Source organism: Cryptomeria japonica, chromosome 7, assembly GCF_030272615.1.
Source record: "Cryptomeria japonica chromosome 7, Sugi_1.0, whole genome shotgun sequence".
NCBI lineage: Eukaryota > Viridiplantae > Streptophyta > Pinopsida > Cupressales > Cupressaceae > Cryptomeria > Cryptomeria japonica.
Window position 1 is genome coordinate 202024982 of NC_081411.1, and position 17666 is coordinate 202042647.

Sequence of the window (17666 nt, forward strand, 5' to 3'; positions counted from 1 at the left end):
TATACACTCCTTTAAGACTGCAAGGAATTGATAAACTATTTCAATAATGTAAAGTTTGGTTTAGAAAAAGGATAGGTTGAAACAAATATCCCTTTTTTATTTAATTCTGGTTCTCTTTCATTTCTTGAGGTCTTTTTCATAGTGCTTTATCTGACTATTTAGTTGCTGGAACCAAAAAATTGTAGATATTTCTTGTAGAGATTACTCAAAGAGTCTTTGATGTATAATCGCCAACTTGATTTTGCGTTCAGTCAATTCATCTCATAGATATTGAATTGACACTATTGTTTTCTTGATGACATTCTGCAATGATTTATTAGACTTGTTCATGAAGTTAAAATACCACAACTTGAAAAAATACACAAAATGTTACAATACATTTGCAAGAAATTCTACACAAGTGTTTTGACAAAACATTCTAGGGATAATAGAAACCCACTGGAAAATGTCTAAATGTTGATTCTTGGGAATGCGCATCCATCATAAAGTACATCGGTTTGTAATGACGATGACAAAGATGATGACTATGATGAAAGCAACTTTTAGCATCTATTAGGTCAAATTCGTATCTAAAACAAGCCAAGTTTGAAGACAAGACCCATTCATTTCGAGTGATCTCCACAAAATGTGATTTTGTAGCTTTCTTTGTTAATGCCAACCTTTACAAGATTTATTACTCTTCACTTTGAATACTAGAGGTAACCTGCCAAGAAAACAAATGACATTAGATTGGGTGGTTGAGTCCTTTGCTCGAAACTAGCAGGGAGATTAAGTTTTATGATGGCAATTATACCAGTTATTTAATTTTTTTTCAAGGAATGATTCAGTTTGTCCTTGCTTTCAATTTTGGGAACTAGGCCATTTGATGATGATATTCTCCTAACTTATGTCACATGCTTTGCTTAGGGTATATGAAGCTAATTTCTCAGTTTTGAGTACTTAGAGACAAATATATATGTCTTTTCATTCATAGACAAATTAAAATGCTAAGATCTAAGATGTTTGTCCAATCATTACTCCAACATAGTGAAGAATCTTACAAAGATAAAAGTTTAAAAAATGTTATGTTCTTTTATCTTTGTTTCTAGCGAATGAAATTATAATATTATATCCAAAACTGCTTTGTTATAAAATGCAAGATATTTATATTGTATTTTCCCAGAATGAAATCATATTAAAAGTTAAAGTCCACTTTTTAGGTATCCTTGTGGTAGATTTTAAGTGTATTATTTATCTCATGTTCGATTTGTTCCTGTATTATGAAGAAGTGGGTAGCAGAGTTTGAAAAACCTAAAGGAGATCCAACTGCCTTCTTGAAGCCAGCAACGACTGTTTTGTCACCATACTTGAAAGTGAGTTCCAGTTACAAGTTTCTACAAATATATTCCTTTCAAATTAAGAAGAAACAGTTGAATATGTTATTGGAATTTAAAGTTCTTTGAAATATTGTCTTGATAACAACAAGATACATGGTCGATGCTTCTGCTGTGGAGTGATCAGTATTTGGTATTGGATCTCCATATGAATATGCTAGAGGATGTTTTTAATCAGTACGAAAAATTGACTATTTTGCAGTTTGGTTGTCTTTCTTCAAGGTTATTTTATCAACGCCTACAAGAAGTGTATGGAAAAGTGAAGAACCATACACGACCTCCAGTTTCCCTGGAAGGACAGGTCAGCATTTCTCCCTTAAGCACATTATTCAAATATGAATTCTGGTTCATCTTTGCAATAAAAAAGAACTAGTCTTGTAGTTGCTATGGAGAGAGTTCTTTTACATAGTGGCGTATGGTACACCCAACTTTGAGCATATGAAAGGGAATCCAATTTGCAAACAGGTAATATTACTGATGCTTCTTGGTATTATCCATATATTTTTGTTTCACATCCTTATAGCAATAAGAAACAACTGCATAATCACAATGATTTGGCTAGATTCCTTGGAATGATGATGATCACCTTCTTGCTACTTGGAGGGATGCTCAAACTGGTTATCCATGGATTGATGCAGTCATGGTCCAGGTAAACCAAGCTGGGATTTCTATTATGCATTAAGTTGAATCCATGCTGTTCTTGTTTTTACTAAGTGTATGGAGAAGAAAACATAAAACTAATAATGAATTGAGACTAAAGAAAAATCTTATTATAATTTTAGTTCTTCATGCCATCTATTTTCCGAAGTTCTTGAATTAAGAGATGCACTTTTATGTTTTCTACAGCTTCGGAAATGGGGATGGATGCATCATCTTGCTCGTCATGCAGTTGCATGCTTTTTAACTCGTGGTGATTTGGTAAATCATTAACCCAATTGCCATCACAAAATCATTTAGTTTATAGTTAATATTCTCCAAAATTCGAAGAAGCTGTATTTCAATTTCTAGAATTTTTTTTAATGAAAATTTTCCCCAAATATTTTATGTTTCTCAATGACTGAACCTGTCAAATTATTTCTATGACTGTGAAAAGCTATGTTACACAAAAAAGTGTTTCCTGTCTCAAAAGCACCCCCATCTCCTTTTTCCCATCTTGGATATATGTGAAGGATATGAATCATTTTCTAGCTGTCACTTTATAAGTTTTGTTCTATTTGTGTTTCGATGTTGAAGGTACATGCTTGTAGATTCTTAATACAATATACAATTTTTGTTCATATATATGTGGAAAGCTTAAAACTTCTATAGCTATTTTATAAGCAAATTAATTATATTCTATTTAATTACTAGCATACAAGTATATGTGTGGAAAGCTTGAAACTTCTACTATAGCTATCTTATAATAAAAAAAGTTATATTCTACTGAATTGAGAGCTCACAAGTATAAACATTCAAAGTTTAATTGTAATGGAAACCTATCCCACCATTTCCATCTCCCAAACTCTTTGTAAGATAGGCTTAAGTTATGTTTAACATTTTTTATTGGGAGTTTGAGAAACCAAAGACGGGTAGGGAAAATGTGTCATATCCCCTTTTCTAATAACTTCCTTTGAGGTTTCGTAAGCCCCTTTCCCACTTCCTCTGGGCTTAGGGAAGTAATGCTAGGGAAATGATTATATAACCTTTGAGTTATGCTTTTTAGGGAAAATGTGTCATATCCCCTTTTCTAATAACTTCCTTTGAGGTTTCGTAAGCCCCTTTCCCACTTCCTCTGGGCTTAGGGAAGTAATGCTAGGGAAATGATTATATAACCTTTGAGTTATGCTTTTTATGCCTTTATAAAGGGACTACTTAAAGTGTTTTATTAGAGTGGGTTCTTTGTGATGAAGTTTTTTACAAAGTAGGTGAATAGAGATGAGGTATTTTACAATTAAAACAAAACTATATTTAATCCTCTAAAGTTGTGGTTGAAGAGGTATTTTGAGAATTTGAAAAGACTTCTTTTGGATGGAAAAGCTAGATGCACAATGGGTTATATAAGCAAGGATTTTGGCTAAGGGATGTATGCTAAGTTACTGGAAGGATGTATGCTCTTTGTAAGATGGGTAGGGAAAATGTGTCATATCAGCTTTTCTAGTAAGTTCCTTTGAGGTTTTGTAAGCCCCTTTCCAACATCTTGTGGCCTTAGGGAAGTAATTGTAGAACACAGGGGTACTACTGAGAGAGGGGGGGGGGGGGGGGGCGCGAGGGGTGAATCAGTAGTACACAAAAACTTCAATCTTTCTTAAACAACTTAAATTTTTAACAAGCTTCAATCTAAAAACTGAAAGACATAAAAGAGATGCACAATAATAACAATACGCAAAATTTACGTGAAAACCTAGGATGGGAAAAACACGGTGAGAATGCTGCTAGGATATACTGTCCTAATCCAGCCTCACAATCTATACTCCAATTACAATGTTTAAGGGCACCAACCCTAAGGAGTCACCAAACCCCTGTCAATAAGTGCACCAACACTTTCAATGCAAAACCTTTGAGCACCAACTCAAGTTTTCGTGGCACCAACTTCACAACAATTGCAGATTACGACTAGCAATCTTTAAAGCTTTCAACAATATTGATATCGTATGGAAAATTTATCAATCTTCTAACTTCTGAGTTCCTGTATATTTAGAAAGCATCAAATATGAATGGCATTCTGTGATCAACATATCATATAGAGGTCTGTTTGGTGTTGTTCTTAATCAGTACATAGCCTCAATTATTCCTCTTCCTGTGATTCAACTTAGAACAGTGATTAAACAAACTGCATTTCATATGTGAACAATAACAATATCTGTGCTTTGACAGAAAAGAAACGTATTCTTCTGAATTCAAATCTGTATACAATTCCTCAAATAAAACAGTTCAATGATATAGCAATCTGAATACTATCTTTTCTTCTGTGAGAAATAAAGATACTTGATCACAGCTTTGAATAGTACTCACAGGGCTAATACAAACACAGATTCGACTAGCTATCCACGACCTTGATCACAGCTTTTGAATGATACTCACTGTGTATATATAGGCACAAAAACACAGAGCTGATCGACTGTTCTTAACCTTGTTTACAGCATATGTTTTTCGATCTTTCATCACAGTAACTTTCTTTTTGAATTTTGAACTCATAAACTTTTCATCTAAGTCATTCACCTTATCATTCTTAACATTGAACTCCAAATCATATATATAGAGTGAATGCAGTTTGAAGAAGATAGAACCAACCATAACAATCAAAACTGCTTCCAAATGATCATAACTGGCAATCATAACTATTTTAAACTATCAAAACTGTCATCTCTTTTATGTATCGAATATAGAAGATTAATGCTGTTCAAACTTGGAAGAGAAGAAAATAATGTTGTTCACACATAACTAATAACTGATAACCACCACTTCAGGTATAACCCAACAAGAGAAGTGTAATGTCCTGCCAGGAAACCCCGAAGGGATAAGCTAAAACACAAGAATAGAGTGCAAATAATTTTTTTTTGTTAAAATTGAACACAACATAATGATACAATGAGATATCAAAGTTCAGATTACACAGCGAAAGACTTCAACTAACACCTAAAGAGTTTCCCAACGAGATTACTTAATTCCACATTTAACTCAACTCACGCTAATTAATCCAATTAAGCTAATTATCTTAATAACGAGATAATTCTTAAACAAGGATAATCTCTTTCAAAAAAATAGAAATATAGATCACATGGTAAGGTTCATCCATTGAGGTAAAAAGTATATGTAACATGCTAGGGTTCATCCAATAAGATTTAACCATACCTTTCGTTCAAACTTTTCATTTAAACATAAGCCATGCATCTATTTTTATAACATACTTTAATTTCATCATAAACTAATGAGTACTTTCCATGCATACTTAATTTCATTATCAATAATTGAATATATTCCATTATTCTAATCTACATTCTTTCATGATCCAATTTACTGCATTTAATAAGATGACTAGACACATGCATTTAAGACTAATTTCATCTAATCCACTTTATACATTCTAACATAATGCCATCCATACGTGCTAAAACTAAAAAGGAAACATAAGAACATAAGCATCACATAACACCAAATTGATATCGGAGTTCACCCCTAATGGACTACATCTCTGAGTCTGGTCAACTGCAAGACCCCTCTGATCATTAAATAATAGGGGAGAATACATAAGGTCACATCATTTACAATCCTGCCATCAAGGCGAACATAACCAATAATACTGTCATGCCCAAAATTTGACTAATGGGACATTGTCACATCACAATTTTTTTTTTTTAAATGTGAAATTTGATACATAATGCATCTCACATGGACAAAGTGCAGTGTCTATAAGCATCTAGTGATTGATGCTTACACATTGCCCTTTTAGACACACCACCCGAGGAAGGGGATAATAGAGAATATAGTAGTACATGGTTTATGATTGGTCGACCCACACACCCTAGGTCACATTCTTTGGTATAGCTATGGTATAATGACCTCAAATCTATGAGACCTAGACTTGCTCATACTAAAATTAGATTTTCACCCTAGTCATTGGGCTAGAACCTTGTTCATAAAAGATTAAGAGCTTACATATTGTTACTAAGGCTTCACCCGATGTATTTTTAGAGACATCTACTTTATCATTCATGATTATTAATAACATTTATTTGGTACTCAAGAGGGGATATTATGCATATGTATACTGTACATATATACATATGTATAATGCATTGACTTTGGAGTACGCATGATGAAGAGGTCCCCAATTTGTTTGTTTCCTAGAATATGTAATGTTATGATAAGCATTGAGTTATTAGCAACATATCTAGCTCATTGCTTTACACGAATATTAGATTTTCTTAAATGAAATCCCCATAATCATTACAAACAATGCTAGATTCTCTCAATGTTAATTAATATTATTATGTGTTACTAATGCCGTTAATATTGTTGAGTTTAATTCTCTTAATCTTAAGTCACAATATTTATTTAATATAATTGATTTGACTACAAATAAATATTCACAAGAATAAAACAACTTAGATTTTAATAATTGTTTAACATTGAATTATATGTATTTGTTATAGGAAGAATATTCTATTTGCTTTTATATCTTTTAGTACACATATTATTTAGCAATTTTAGCTCACTTAAATACAAGCTTCTTTAACCAATTTAATATGTTATATATCCACTTTATTTCCAAAAGTGATTAATATGTGGGTAAGCTTTATTTTAGAAAAAGAAACTAAATAAGATAGTTAATACTTTTAGTTAAAGTTACCTTTTAGAAGTCATACTACTAATTCTTAGTCAAGATATTATTATGATTATATTCCTCCTATGTAAGAGAATATTTCTTACATCAATCTTTTTTTTTGAGTGTTCTATTACACAAAGGGACTTGCTAAAGAGGAATACGTGGAGTTCAAAAAGGCATCACATGCAATGAAGAATACTATTCCCCACTTCCTCTTTTCTACACGTAGCATACCCATTGAATGACATTCAATATTCATTAAATAAAATGAGTTTAATTTATCTTTCTTGCTTTACGTGATTCTCCCTCCCTCATTTACTTTATTTCCTCATCGCTCAAGCCCTAATATGGGCGTTAAAAATGATAGAAGCCCTAGCAGCTTACAGACAACAAAAATAGGGAAGGCGGCTAGGGTTTGAGAAGAATTCCATGAAGATGCTACCAGGAAGATAAGTGACTGCGGCGAACAATGGGGATCAAGTTTTGTAATATCCCCAACAATTTTTTTCAATTTGTTTCCAGTTTCAATCACAACAAGAACTCGTTAAGGTTAGGAAATCAAGATACAATAATGCTGAAGTTGTAACCCTTCCACTTTCTGATCACCAAGTGCCCAATATGGGAAGGTGAGAGCATACAATGTTGAGGGGATCGTTAGCTTTAGATAACTGGAAATAATACAATGCTCAGGCGGCAAGCCAACCCCTTCCACTTTTCAGTGGGATATGGAGAATATTGAAGATCACTTGGTGGTAAACCAACCAAGGATAATACAAGAAACTGAAGAACAATCACTCTACCGCTTATGCAGCGGGAGGACTAGAAATGAAATTTACTATCAACTCCACCACTTATTCAGCGGGAGGACAACATTACAATCAACTCAACCGCTTATGCAGCGGGAGGAGACTATTACAAAATATTCAAAACAGGCGGCTAAGCCAGCCTCTTCCACTTATGCAGTGAGACTACAAGCAATAATCCAAAAGATAGCTGTTAGTACTACTAACTAGCTTTACAATGCACATTATGGATTATCAATACACGAAATATCACTATCCCAAAGATAGGCGGCATAGCCATCCTCTTCCACTTATGCAGTGGGACTAAGAAATAACATAACTTTGTTGTTAATACTACTAACCAGCATTACAAGCATATAGAATGAAGAATCAAGTGCTGATAACAAGTCCAACAGCTGCAACAATAATAGATAATCACTCCCAAACCAACTTAGACTACTCACACCAAAAAGCTCTTCTAACACACAACTATGAAATTCTGAAAATCAATAACATGCACAGAAAACACGCAGACCAGCAAGCTACGGACACCCCTAAATGCTCATAACTTCTCCAGATCAACTCCGAATGACACAAAAACGGAAGCAAATGAAAGCTATGACTAAGGCGATGCAACCAGAGACTCAAACCTGCACCGCGAACATCAAAAACAGCCAACACGCAACCCAAGGCAGCCAAGAGATGGTACGACCCAGATGGAAAGTTCAATTTGCTGCCAAAAATCAGAAAGAACACCAAATGAAATGCCAAGGTAGAAGAATGATCACCCTCCAGATACGCTTCCAACGAGCTATTACCCATAATAATCGATTGCACAGGCAAGGAGATACGATCGAATCTTCGCTTCAGCCACACCAAAAACCAGCAACACTGAAATCCGCACCACACTAAGAATCTGAAAATGCACACTAAAATCGAACCACACATTCAAAAATTCCAATCACAGCTAGGAGTGATGTCTCACACTCGAAGTTTGTCAAGAGCCCTAGGAGGTATTCACCCTCAAAGATTTTCTGGAGTTAATCCAACAACATAACGGTGTAAATTGTCTGAGAAGTCAAATGAGAAGCCCAACACTCTCATTTATAGATTTTGAGGGCTCAAATTCAAATTCACATTCCCTCCAAATAAACGCCAAACCCAAATGCACATGCACTTCACATTATTTTGAAATTACATTTCATTTCTCCTTTCTCCAAATCGACCTTCTCATAGGAGAAAATAATCTTTATAAAAATGACAATAAAATCATAATGTGGCATCCAAGGTAGATAAGTGAAATATATTATAAAATTAACTTATGTCTCCATAAGGTGTCCATCTTGCCTTATTAATATTTTACTTTATAAAGTATTTTTCCTCAACAATAAATCGCTCAATATATAATTAAGGAAATGACATATATGAATATAACTTAAGCAATCCCTTTTAAATAAATCGTCCAACCTTTGCCTTCAGTTATAATTTAATTTTAAACACCATTTTTCATCAAATACTGAACCTGCCAAAACAAGCTCCAAGGATATGGGGAAAGAAGCTGAGAGAATTGTCCTGCCAGAAATAGTCACTGCACTGAGCTGAGGAACCCTTGCCAAGAATAGCACTAAAAAAATGAGGGAAGACCAACTGCTCAAACTGACCTGTCGAAAATAGCCATTTGAACAAGCTTGCTGACATCCTGTTAAAAATAGAACTGCTAAAAATAGTACTTACTAAAAATAGCATATTGCTAAAAATAGTAAGTGTTTCCAAAGTGATTTTAACCACATTCTGAGTAGCCGTCGCACTTACTAAAAATAGTATGTTCAGAAAAAGTCACCCGATGTAGATGCATGTCAAACCATCCTGAAGCTCTCTAAAAACCCAGAAGGAATCGAGAATCCAAACTGTCAAACTACCCCATACACCCCCTGAAAACACCAAAGAATCCTACTAGAAAATAGGAAACCCTAATTTCTACTCTTGACTAGCCTACGGGCCTCCGAAATAGGCTAACGGCCAGCTGGACTAATCACTGCGGAGAAGGGGACATTACAATTCGCCCTTCCCAAAATTGCTTGTCCTCAAGCAATGCCACCACAACTCCAGAAAAAAATTTAAACTGATCCACACCCAAGCAAGTATTATCCCAGGGTCCCATGTCCATCTCAAGAAGAACTTAGCATGCCGATGCAACGCCACTCTGATCACATCAGTGAAAACATCATGCCAAAACTGCACTAACCTCCCTTGTAACTCCAAAATGTTACCATCCATGATACTCAAATTGAAAATCCCTGAAGGACTGAAATCAATAGCATGCAGCATCTCGTGCCCATAAAGCTCGAAGTAATCAATATCAACAGTGCCACTGTCTATCACAAGCTTGGGCAATAGAAAATAAGGTCTACTCAACTCACGATCAAACTCCACAACACATCTCCATATGATCTAATAGAGCCACGACTGTCAATCTGACATCTCCAAATCTTCTTGCAAAGAGGAAAGCATTCCTTTGCAAGATATCCACAAACTCATACTCATATCTGCACATTAATCTACTAGGCCTCAATTGAATTATCCTGATACACCCATGGAGATTTTTGAAAACTCTTGCAGTTCCCACTCCAAGCACCTCAAAAAGGTGAACCAAAGAAAGCAAAGGTTCGCTGTCCCAACCATAAGAAGAAGAAAGGGTATAAGGATAACCTCTAGTTAGAGCTTGAACACTTCCCATACACGGATACTGATTACCCCAACTCGCCATACCTCTCACTTGAGACCACAAACCTGTCTTGCTAGGAGACTGTAAAGTCTGAAAAAGAGTACACCAGTAGCCCACCAAGTCTGAAATGATTGTCTTGAGGTCTGATTTTAGGAAAATCAGCATCCACGAAGATGAACAACTTCTGCAACACAAGAAATCGTCGTCCAAAACAACACATCTGCTCATGTCCAAGGTTGGAAAACACCTCCAAGCAATCTCCAATTGAAAACCATTACTTGCATGACCAAAGAAATTGCACCAACTCCCCTGAATGAGAGCAAACCATAAAGTGAAGTGGCTAATCTGCAACCAATCAGCAAGTCCAAATCTGAAAATCTGATCCATTCTTTTCCAAAGAAGATGCCCAAGAGTATGCATTTGATCAATGCTCCAATTTTGAAACAATATCTCATGTTTGCAAATTGCACCTAGATCCCAGACTCTGCAATGTGATCCACCCTCATCACTGAAGTCAAAAGGAATTCCCACATCAAACTTGAAAAGTGGATTAACAAATGTCCAATCAGCATCTCTATGAAACAACGAACTATCAACCTGCTGATTACTACTAGAGTCATGTTCCACCCAAACATTCTTTTGCTCCAAAATCACTTTTTTTGATCTTTGGGGACAAAGAGCAAGATCATACTCCTCATGAATGCAATCAAGCTCCTCCATTACTTGATTGATCTCCTTGGCCATTTCTCTATTCTCTTGCTCTCTTAAATGTATAAAATCAGCAAACTGATCTTCTACCTCCATTACAACCGAGTATTTTCTAACATGGCCTTTGTTGACTCAAGCTCAAGAGTAAGCTCTTCAAGTTTCCTCTCTTTTCCTTGTAAAGCACTAAGGACCTTCTTTGCAGATTCGATGGCATAGTCACGATCTGTGATCAATTGTATGCACTCTGATTTCAATGTCTCCAAAGAGTCTTTGATGAGTTGCAGATTGGGGAGAGCAACTTCATCCTGAACTCCCTTCGGTCTCTCTTCAATTTGAGTCTTCCAATAGAGTTCTTCTATCAATGCAGTATGGAAGAGGATGATGTGAACTCCCTGCTCCTCCCAATCTTTTGGCTTCCTTTCTCCCCCAAAATCCCCAAATTTTTATTCCAAAAAATATTTTTCCAAAAAAAATCTTCTCCAAAATCATCCTCCCCCCAAAACTATTTTTCCAACCTAGGTTAAATGGGAAAAGTCTTGACCAAAAATCCCCTAATTTGCATTTAAAATATTTTTATTTAAAATACCATCCCAAAATTCTTATTTTTTGAATTTAAAATACTTTTACACCATTTATTTTTAATTTAGAAAAATCAAAATGCCTCTTCCTCAATTAATTTCTAATTTTCTTAATTTTAAGAAAACTATCATTTATATTTCAAATTATTTAATGAGGGTAAAATATTTTTGATTAAAATAAAATCTCCAAATTCACTCTTTCAAAACTATGTCAAATATAAATATAAAACTTGCTTTTCTAATTAAAATTGATTTTCTTTAAATAACTAAAATCAAACTTTCTATTTTTAAAAGGGTAAAGAGATTAAATTAATTCTATTTCAAGTTAATTTAAATCTTTCCTTTCCAAAACATAACTAAGTAAATTAATCCATTAAAATTTACCATTTAATTTAAACTAGCTACCAATTTGAATTGAGCAATTCTAATTAACGATAAATTGCATAAAGGGAACCTATTTAAATTATCCCTTAATTTTTAATGCATAAACACAACTTAATCAAATCAAATAAAAAAGGATTAATTACTCAATTTAACCACACACACAAAACACGCAATCCAAGAAAGCCAACCAAATAGACGACCTGCATACCCAACCAAAGTTATACTGACAGACGACTGAGGACGCTCACTTGAGCACGACTAGGGTCAAACAAGGGTCTTACGACCACCTAATCCAAAATCTAAGGGCCAAAGAGGTACACTCAAACTTGTGAATCCAGGGGGAGACAAACCTTGCACCCATGCGGTACTGTACCTGAAATCTCCTGCAACCATGAATCACACATGCATATATATATATATATAATAAAAGTGTTAGCCCAAGATTAATAACACGAATCAGGGGAGCTAATAAGCTTACATACAAATTGATGCGAAAACCACATTAACCGGTGTGCACAACAATCAAAACATCTGACTATAATATTATAACGTGATAAACTAACCAAGGTCAAACCGAGATTAGAATCTGATTGGGGCAAGGGGTACTACAAGAAGTCTTAATACTATTTTAGTTTAAGTTAACACAGTTATAACAGACTTCCAACTCCCTAACTGCTTTCTCCATCGTGTCTTTTTATTCTTCATAACCGATGAATCCAATAAACAAACAAGAATCGCTGTTACCAGAAAACATAAATGTCTCTGCAAGATTCATATTAGTCTTCATCATTCTTCATGCCAGTCATATTGATGCCATACAGATATGATGATTATATTGTCATTCTTTCAATCTCCAATAGTAATCTTCACTGCATATCATTCAAGAGTCTTCCAGAGTTCTCCATAATCTGCAGTTGACAATGTTTGGTCTGATATTTAGCAGAGGTCCATATTACACGACTATCCATTTTGTAAGTAATATATACTTCAGAAATACGAGATTACATCAGTAGGATATTTCTGAAAATATAAAATCTTGTATGTTCATTCAAAACCTAAATATCAAAACATTTGTTCAAACATTATGTGGTCTTTCTTTGTGCAAACCGTGTATGCCGTCTGCAATATTTTGACATCAATGACAAGCATTCTAACAGTAATGCTAGGGAAATGATTTTATCAGAGTGGGTTCTTTATGATGAAGTTTTTTACAATGTGGGTGCCTAGAGATGGGGTATTTTATAATTTAAACAAAAGTTTATTCAATCCTCCAAGTTGTGTTGGAAAAGGTATTTTGAGAATATAAAAGAATTCTTTTGGATGGAAAAGCTAGATGTAAGAGGTTATATAAGCAAGGATTTTGGCTAAAGGATGTATTCTCTAAGTTACTGGTCTGATTTTAGGTTTGAGGGCTTGGTTCGTGGTTGCGGTCAAAATTGTTTTGGGTTGGGTTCATTTTGGGTTTGCTTATACAAACACACACATAAAATTAATTTATTAATTTTTATATATAAATATAAAAATATGAAATATATAAACTATAAATATATTATATATAAATATAATATGTATTAATATATTACCTCTCACAAAATTCTTACTCTTGCTCTTCATTGGCTCCCCCTTTCGATGACTTAGATGAAAGTAGAAGCAAGGACAGGGTGGTTCCATGACCCACTTGAATGCGATTATTTGTTGTGCTTGCTCATCGGCCTATCTCACCACACTCGCTTCTCACTTCTTTTGGAGAATTTAATTGCATTTGGCGACAAGGTGTTTGTGGAAGGCTGGCTAAGAAAATCCCTCTATCCTGTTCACATTTAGACTATGGAAAATGGGATATCTATGGAAGTTTGTGAGTATTTCAAATTTTTAATACATCCTTGGTCGTCATAGTTTTCAACCCACCTTAACCTAATAGGAGAAGAACATCATATGGGTGTACGGAATAGAGAGCTGCATAAGCAATTATTGGCAAAACTAGAGTGGAAGTTAATGATGGTTTCAATAAAAAGTTGATTGATAGGTGTTGGCCAAGCATTCGATGTTGCCATCTAGATGGTGGATTTCATGGTTAGTCTTAGCACAAGTAATGTTCATAATTGCGCAAGACTTCTATCAAACATGATAAGGGGATTCCTATCCTTGACGAAAAAGCTTTTCTACATTACTCAACATATCATTGCTTTGTTCTTCGATGCCCTCTTCACATAGGTTCTTGCTGATAAATGAGGTAAGCTTTAGCCAATCCCTCAGTATGATCCTTCATGGCCAATTGCATCCTATTGGATCACAAGAGATATTTAGGGCCCAACAAGGGAATGGGTACAACTTGCAAGAAAGAAAAGGGGGCACAAGGACGTGTTAGGAGAAGGTGAAGATGACTCTAAAGATAATTATGAGCCCATCGAGTTGTCTTGATCCACATCCGTGACCATACCTAGGGACACTTCCATGACATACCATGTTTATCTAGCTACTAATGCTCTATCCTTTGTTCCACCTGATATTTGATCTAGTGGAGGCCATTCTTGTCGGTGACACTACTACTTCCTCCACTCTAGCGACATTGTCTATAGAAGCCACTTTGCTTAGGGAAGTCACCTTTCCTTGGAGAAGGCAACTTGCCCGTAGAAGTCACCTTTCCTTGGAGAAGGCAACTTGCCCGTAGAAGTCACCTTGCATGTGGAGTAGATTGATAGCTGGTTGAGGCTACTTGGACTTTCAGTTGATGTTCAAACATTCACTCCACTTGGTTCTCCAAGGGACATGGCCGAAGGGATTGAGTCGCAAGGGACAAAGTAGCTAGTGATGGTTTAGTTGCCCATTGAAACTACTTAGCCTTGCTCTACATAGGCAACTCTGCCTAGTGTCAATTGCATCCAAGAGGAAGGTGATCCTTTCCATGCACAAGAACCAACTTTTGCTACATAGGAGCTACCCATGGTCGTTCCAGTCGACTTGCCTTTATAGGAATAGGATTCTAACAATTCAAAGGGTATCATCATTGGTATTTCGAAACTTGACAAAGAGGGTCCCTTGGGAATGATTTAGAAGTACATCTAGGACTTGGAGCTCATGGAAATTGTCACATCCCCAAATTTTACATAGAATTTCCTTTCAATTTTGGAAAGTTTACTTTTAACTATCATAGAAAATGGTTAGTGAATTTACAATGAGTATGAATGTAAGTTTGTCTATGACAAGATGATATGTCAATTTATATTAATATGGTCTAATCACGTGTTTGTATTGACCAAGTGTTATCCAAGAGAAAGGGTCATCGAGATGACATCTCTGAAGGAATAGGGAGAATATCGTTTGGGAGAGGATTATAGATGAGTGGGAATTGTGTCGATGCCATCTTGAGTCTTTTTGAACATTGAATTGATAAAGAGCGAGTAAGTAAGTTGGCCTTTAGGTTTGAGTCTTATCCTTGTTTTGGGTTATCATAGAACCCTAATGTCGGGCTAGCATTGAGTCATAATGCATGTGTTTTGCCCCCGAGGGGTGTGTGTGCATTCAGTGCATAACAATATAGAGATATAGGAAATGTAACAGTACACAAAGGTGTAAGTGAGAAGAACTCATATGTCTGTATTCATTGATTCCAAAATGCCAGTACATTCAAAACATAGTTTTCCTTAAGCAATATCCACACCTTGAAATAGAGACCAAAGTACATATATATAGATGTCGATACAGGTTGCCTGGTGCCAACTGCCAGCAACCATCAGGTAACCACCGACCCCTAACACACTTAACATTCTAATTACAACATGACATAATTACCAAACAACATCATCCCCCCCAAAGAAGAAGGTCGTCTCCGGACGACGTACAAACAAAATGGGGAATGACACCAAGACAAACAAGAAAAATCAAAGCTGAAGGGGTACAGAGGGCATCCCTGATGAAGAAGGGATTGATGGTGCTGCTGTTGCCAATTGCTCCCTCAGTTGGTGGACCTGTTGTGTCCTATGCCTTAGATCTCGCTTAGCTACCAACTGCCTCTCCTTGGATTTCTTCACCATAAAAACCGCTTCCATGAGCTCCTTCTTCTTTCCGTCCAACTCCTTGAGGGTAGAGGTGAGACGGGTCTCAAGGGCTGTCCGCTCCGCCACCTCCTGTGCGTGCCCTGCCACCTCCTGGGCCAATTCTCCCTTGACACGAGCCAACTCCTCCTCCAAAATGGTCGCTCAGGCCCTCTGCTGTGCCAACTCCATCTCCATCGTGTGCAGGTGAGTGACTAGCTCCTCTTGAGCTGTGGTGGCCGCCACCCATTGTCTCTGCTGCAAATGCACTATGCCGGGTACGTCTGAGCTAGTAGTGGCAATCCCAGAATGCTTTCTCTACCCTCTGCAGCAACAAGTGTACTCCACTAGCCCCAACTATCTCCTCGCACCGCCATTTCGCCAATATCTCCGGAGTCTCCACAATAGGCCAATCCCTGGCCTCAAAACATCTCCCACACTCCTCAGCACACCCTCCTATGACAAAGGCGAAGAGACCCTCAATTGCGGGCTGCCTGAGAGCCTGCTCTTGAATAGAGGCTGCCAATCTCTGTGCACTGGCCTCGACCTCTGCTGCCATTCTCTGCGTACTGGCTCCCATCTCCGCCAGAAACATCTCCATGATCTCTGGCTGGCTCTCTGTAGTGGCCCTCATCTACTGTTGTGTCTCTCTCGCCTCCTCCCCAAATCCAACGGTGTCTTGCAGGAAGTCCATCGCCAATTCCTACTGCCCCTCCTCCTGATGAGAACTACCCTCATCTAGGTCCACAATCTCGGGAAAAGGACATGGTTGGGGTCCCACTGGTGGCATAGGAGGCATCTCATAGTGACCCAACCACTCATCCATGGTGGCATCATCACTTGTGTCCATTCCGGTCACCGTGCCCTTCGCTGGAGGTTCACTGTAAACTGATGATACAACTGGAGCTCCCTTGGCCACATTCTGTGCCTTAACCACTGGTATGTCTCCCGTCGGGACTGTTGTGGTGACACTAGAGGGTGTCGGCAATGGAGGTCGGGGTCTCAACTACCCAAATCTTGGAATGGGAACGACTGGTATTGCTCGCACCATCACCCCCAAAGCCAGGAGGGGTGTCAATCCTCTATCCGAAGTCAATACTACTGGCGCAAACACCAATCGACCCACTCTCGCAGGTCACACTCCACCCACCGGTAATCCACGGATACCTCTCGTTACGTGCCCAAAAGACACGATGCGACGCGACCACTACTCTCCAATCTCTTCTCTGTACCAGGGGTTTTCTCTACTTCTATTTGATTAGCAAGGCGGAATGCATCATTACTTTGGGTGATCCTAGAAGAAGTATCATTGAAATCTTCCCCTTCCTCTGCACTACTATCATCCTCTTCTTCAACCTCTTCCTTTGCATCTTCTTCAACTGTTTCTATCTCCTGCTCATTTTCTAATACCACTACTTGTGATGGTCTCTGTCGCTTCCTATTGGAATGGGCTTCCCCATGCCTATTACAGTATCCAGGTGGGTCCAATAGAATATAGCTGGCTGCGAAGATTCCAACGTCTCCTGAGGTTTCCAGACATGCCTCTCCGGAGAGACTTCTGTGCGTACAACATCAAGAAATAACCCAATGGCATGGAACAACATACAAAAAGCTGTGCCGTAAGATCAGAAATTCATGAATTCTGTTGGACAAGATTGCAGCCTAGTTGTACACCGTTCCGTTCCTCAGTCCATTCATGAGTGCAATCATGGGTACCGTTGTGTTTGATGCCATGCTGGCTCCAGTAAGTCTGCTTTTCATGACATCTAGCAGGCAC

The 17666-nt window shown here is 37.2% G+C and overlaps 1 protein-coding gene across 2 annotated transcripts in view; it reads left to right on the top strand.

The window, feature by feature from the left end:
- The window catches only part of LOC131857139 ((6-4)DNA photolyase-like), a 144161-nt gene that overhangs the window by 62830 nt on the left and 63665 nt on the right, over window positions 1-17666 (top strand). Inside the window, exons 6-10 of one of the 2 annotated variants that reach the window (XM_059209278.1) lie at window positions 1269-1352; window positions 1576-1674; window positions 1755-1838; window positions 1936-2022; window positions 2220-2291. In XM_059209278.1, coding sequence (XP_059065261.1) covers window positions 1269-1352; window positions 1576-1674; window positions 1755-1838; window positions 1936-2022; window positions 2220-2291 — 426 coding nt within the window. Of the gene's footprint in view, window positions 1-1265; window positions 1353-1575; window positions 1675-1754; window positions 1839-1935; window positions 2023-2219; window positions 2292-17666 lie in introns of both variants that reach the window. The other variant, XM_059209277.1, reaches the window with a different exon arrangement.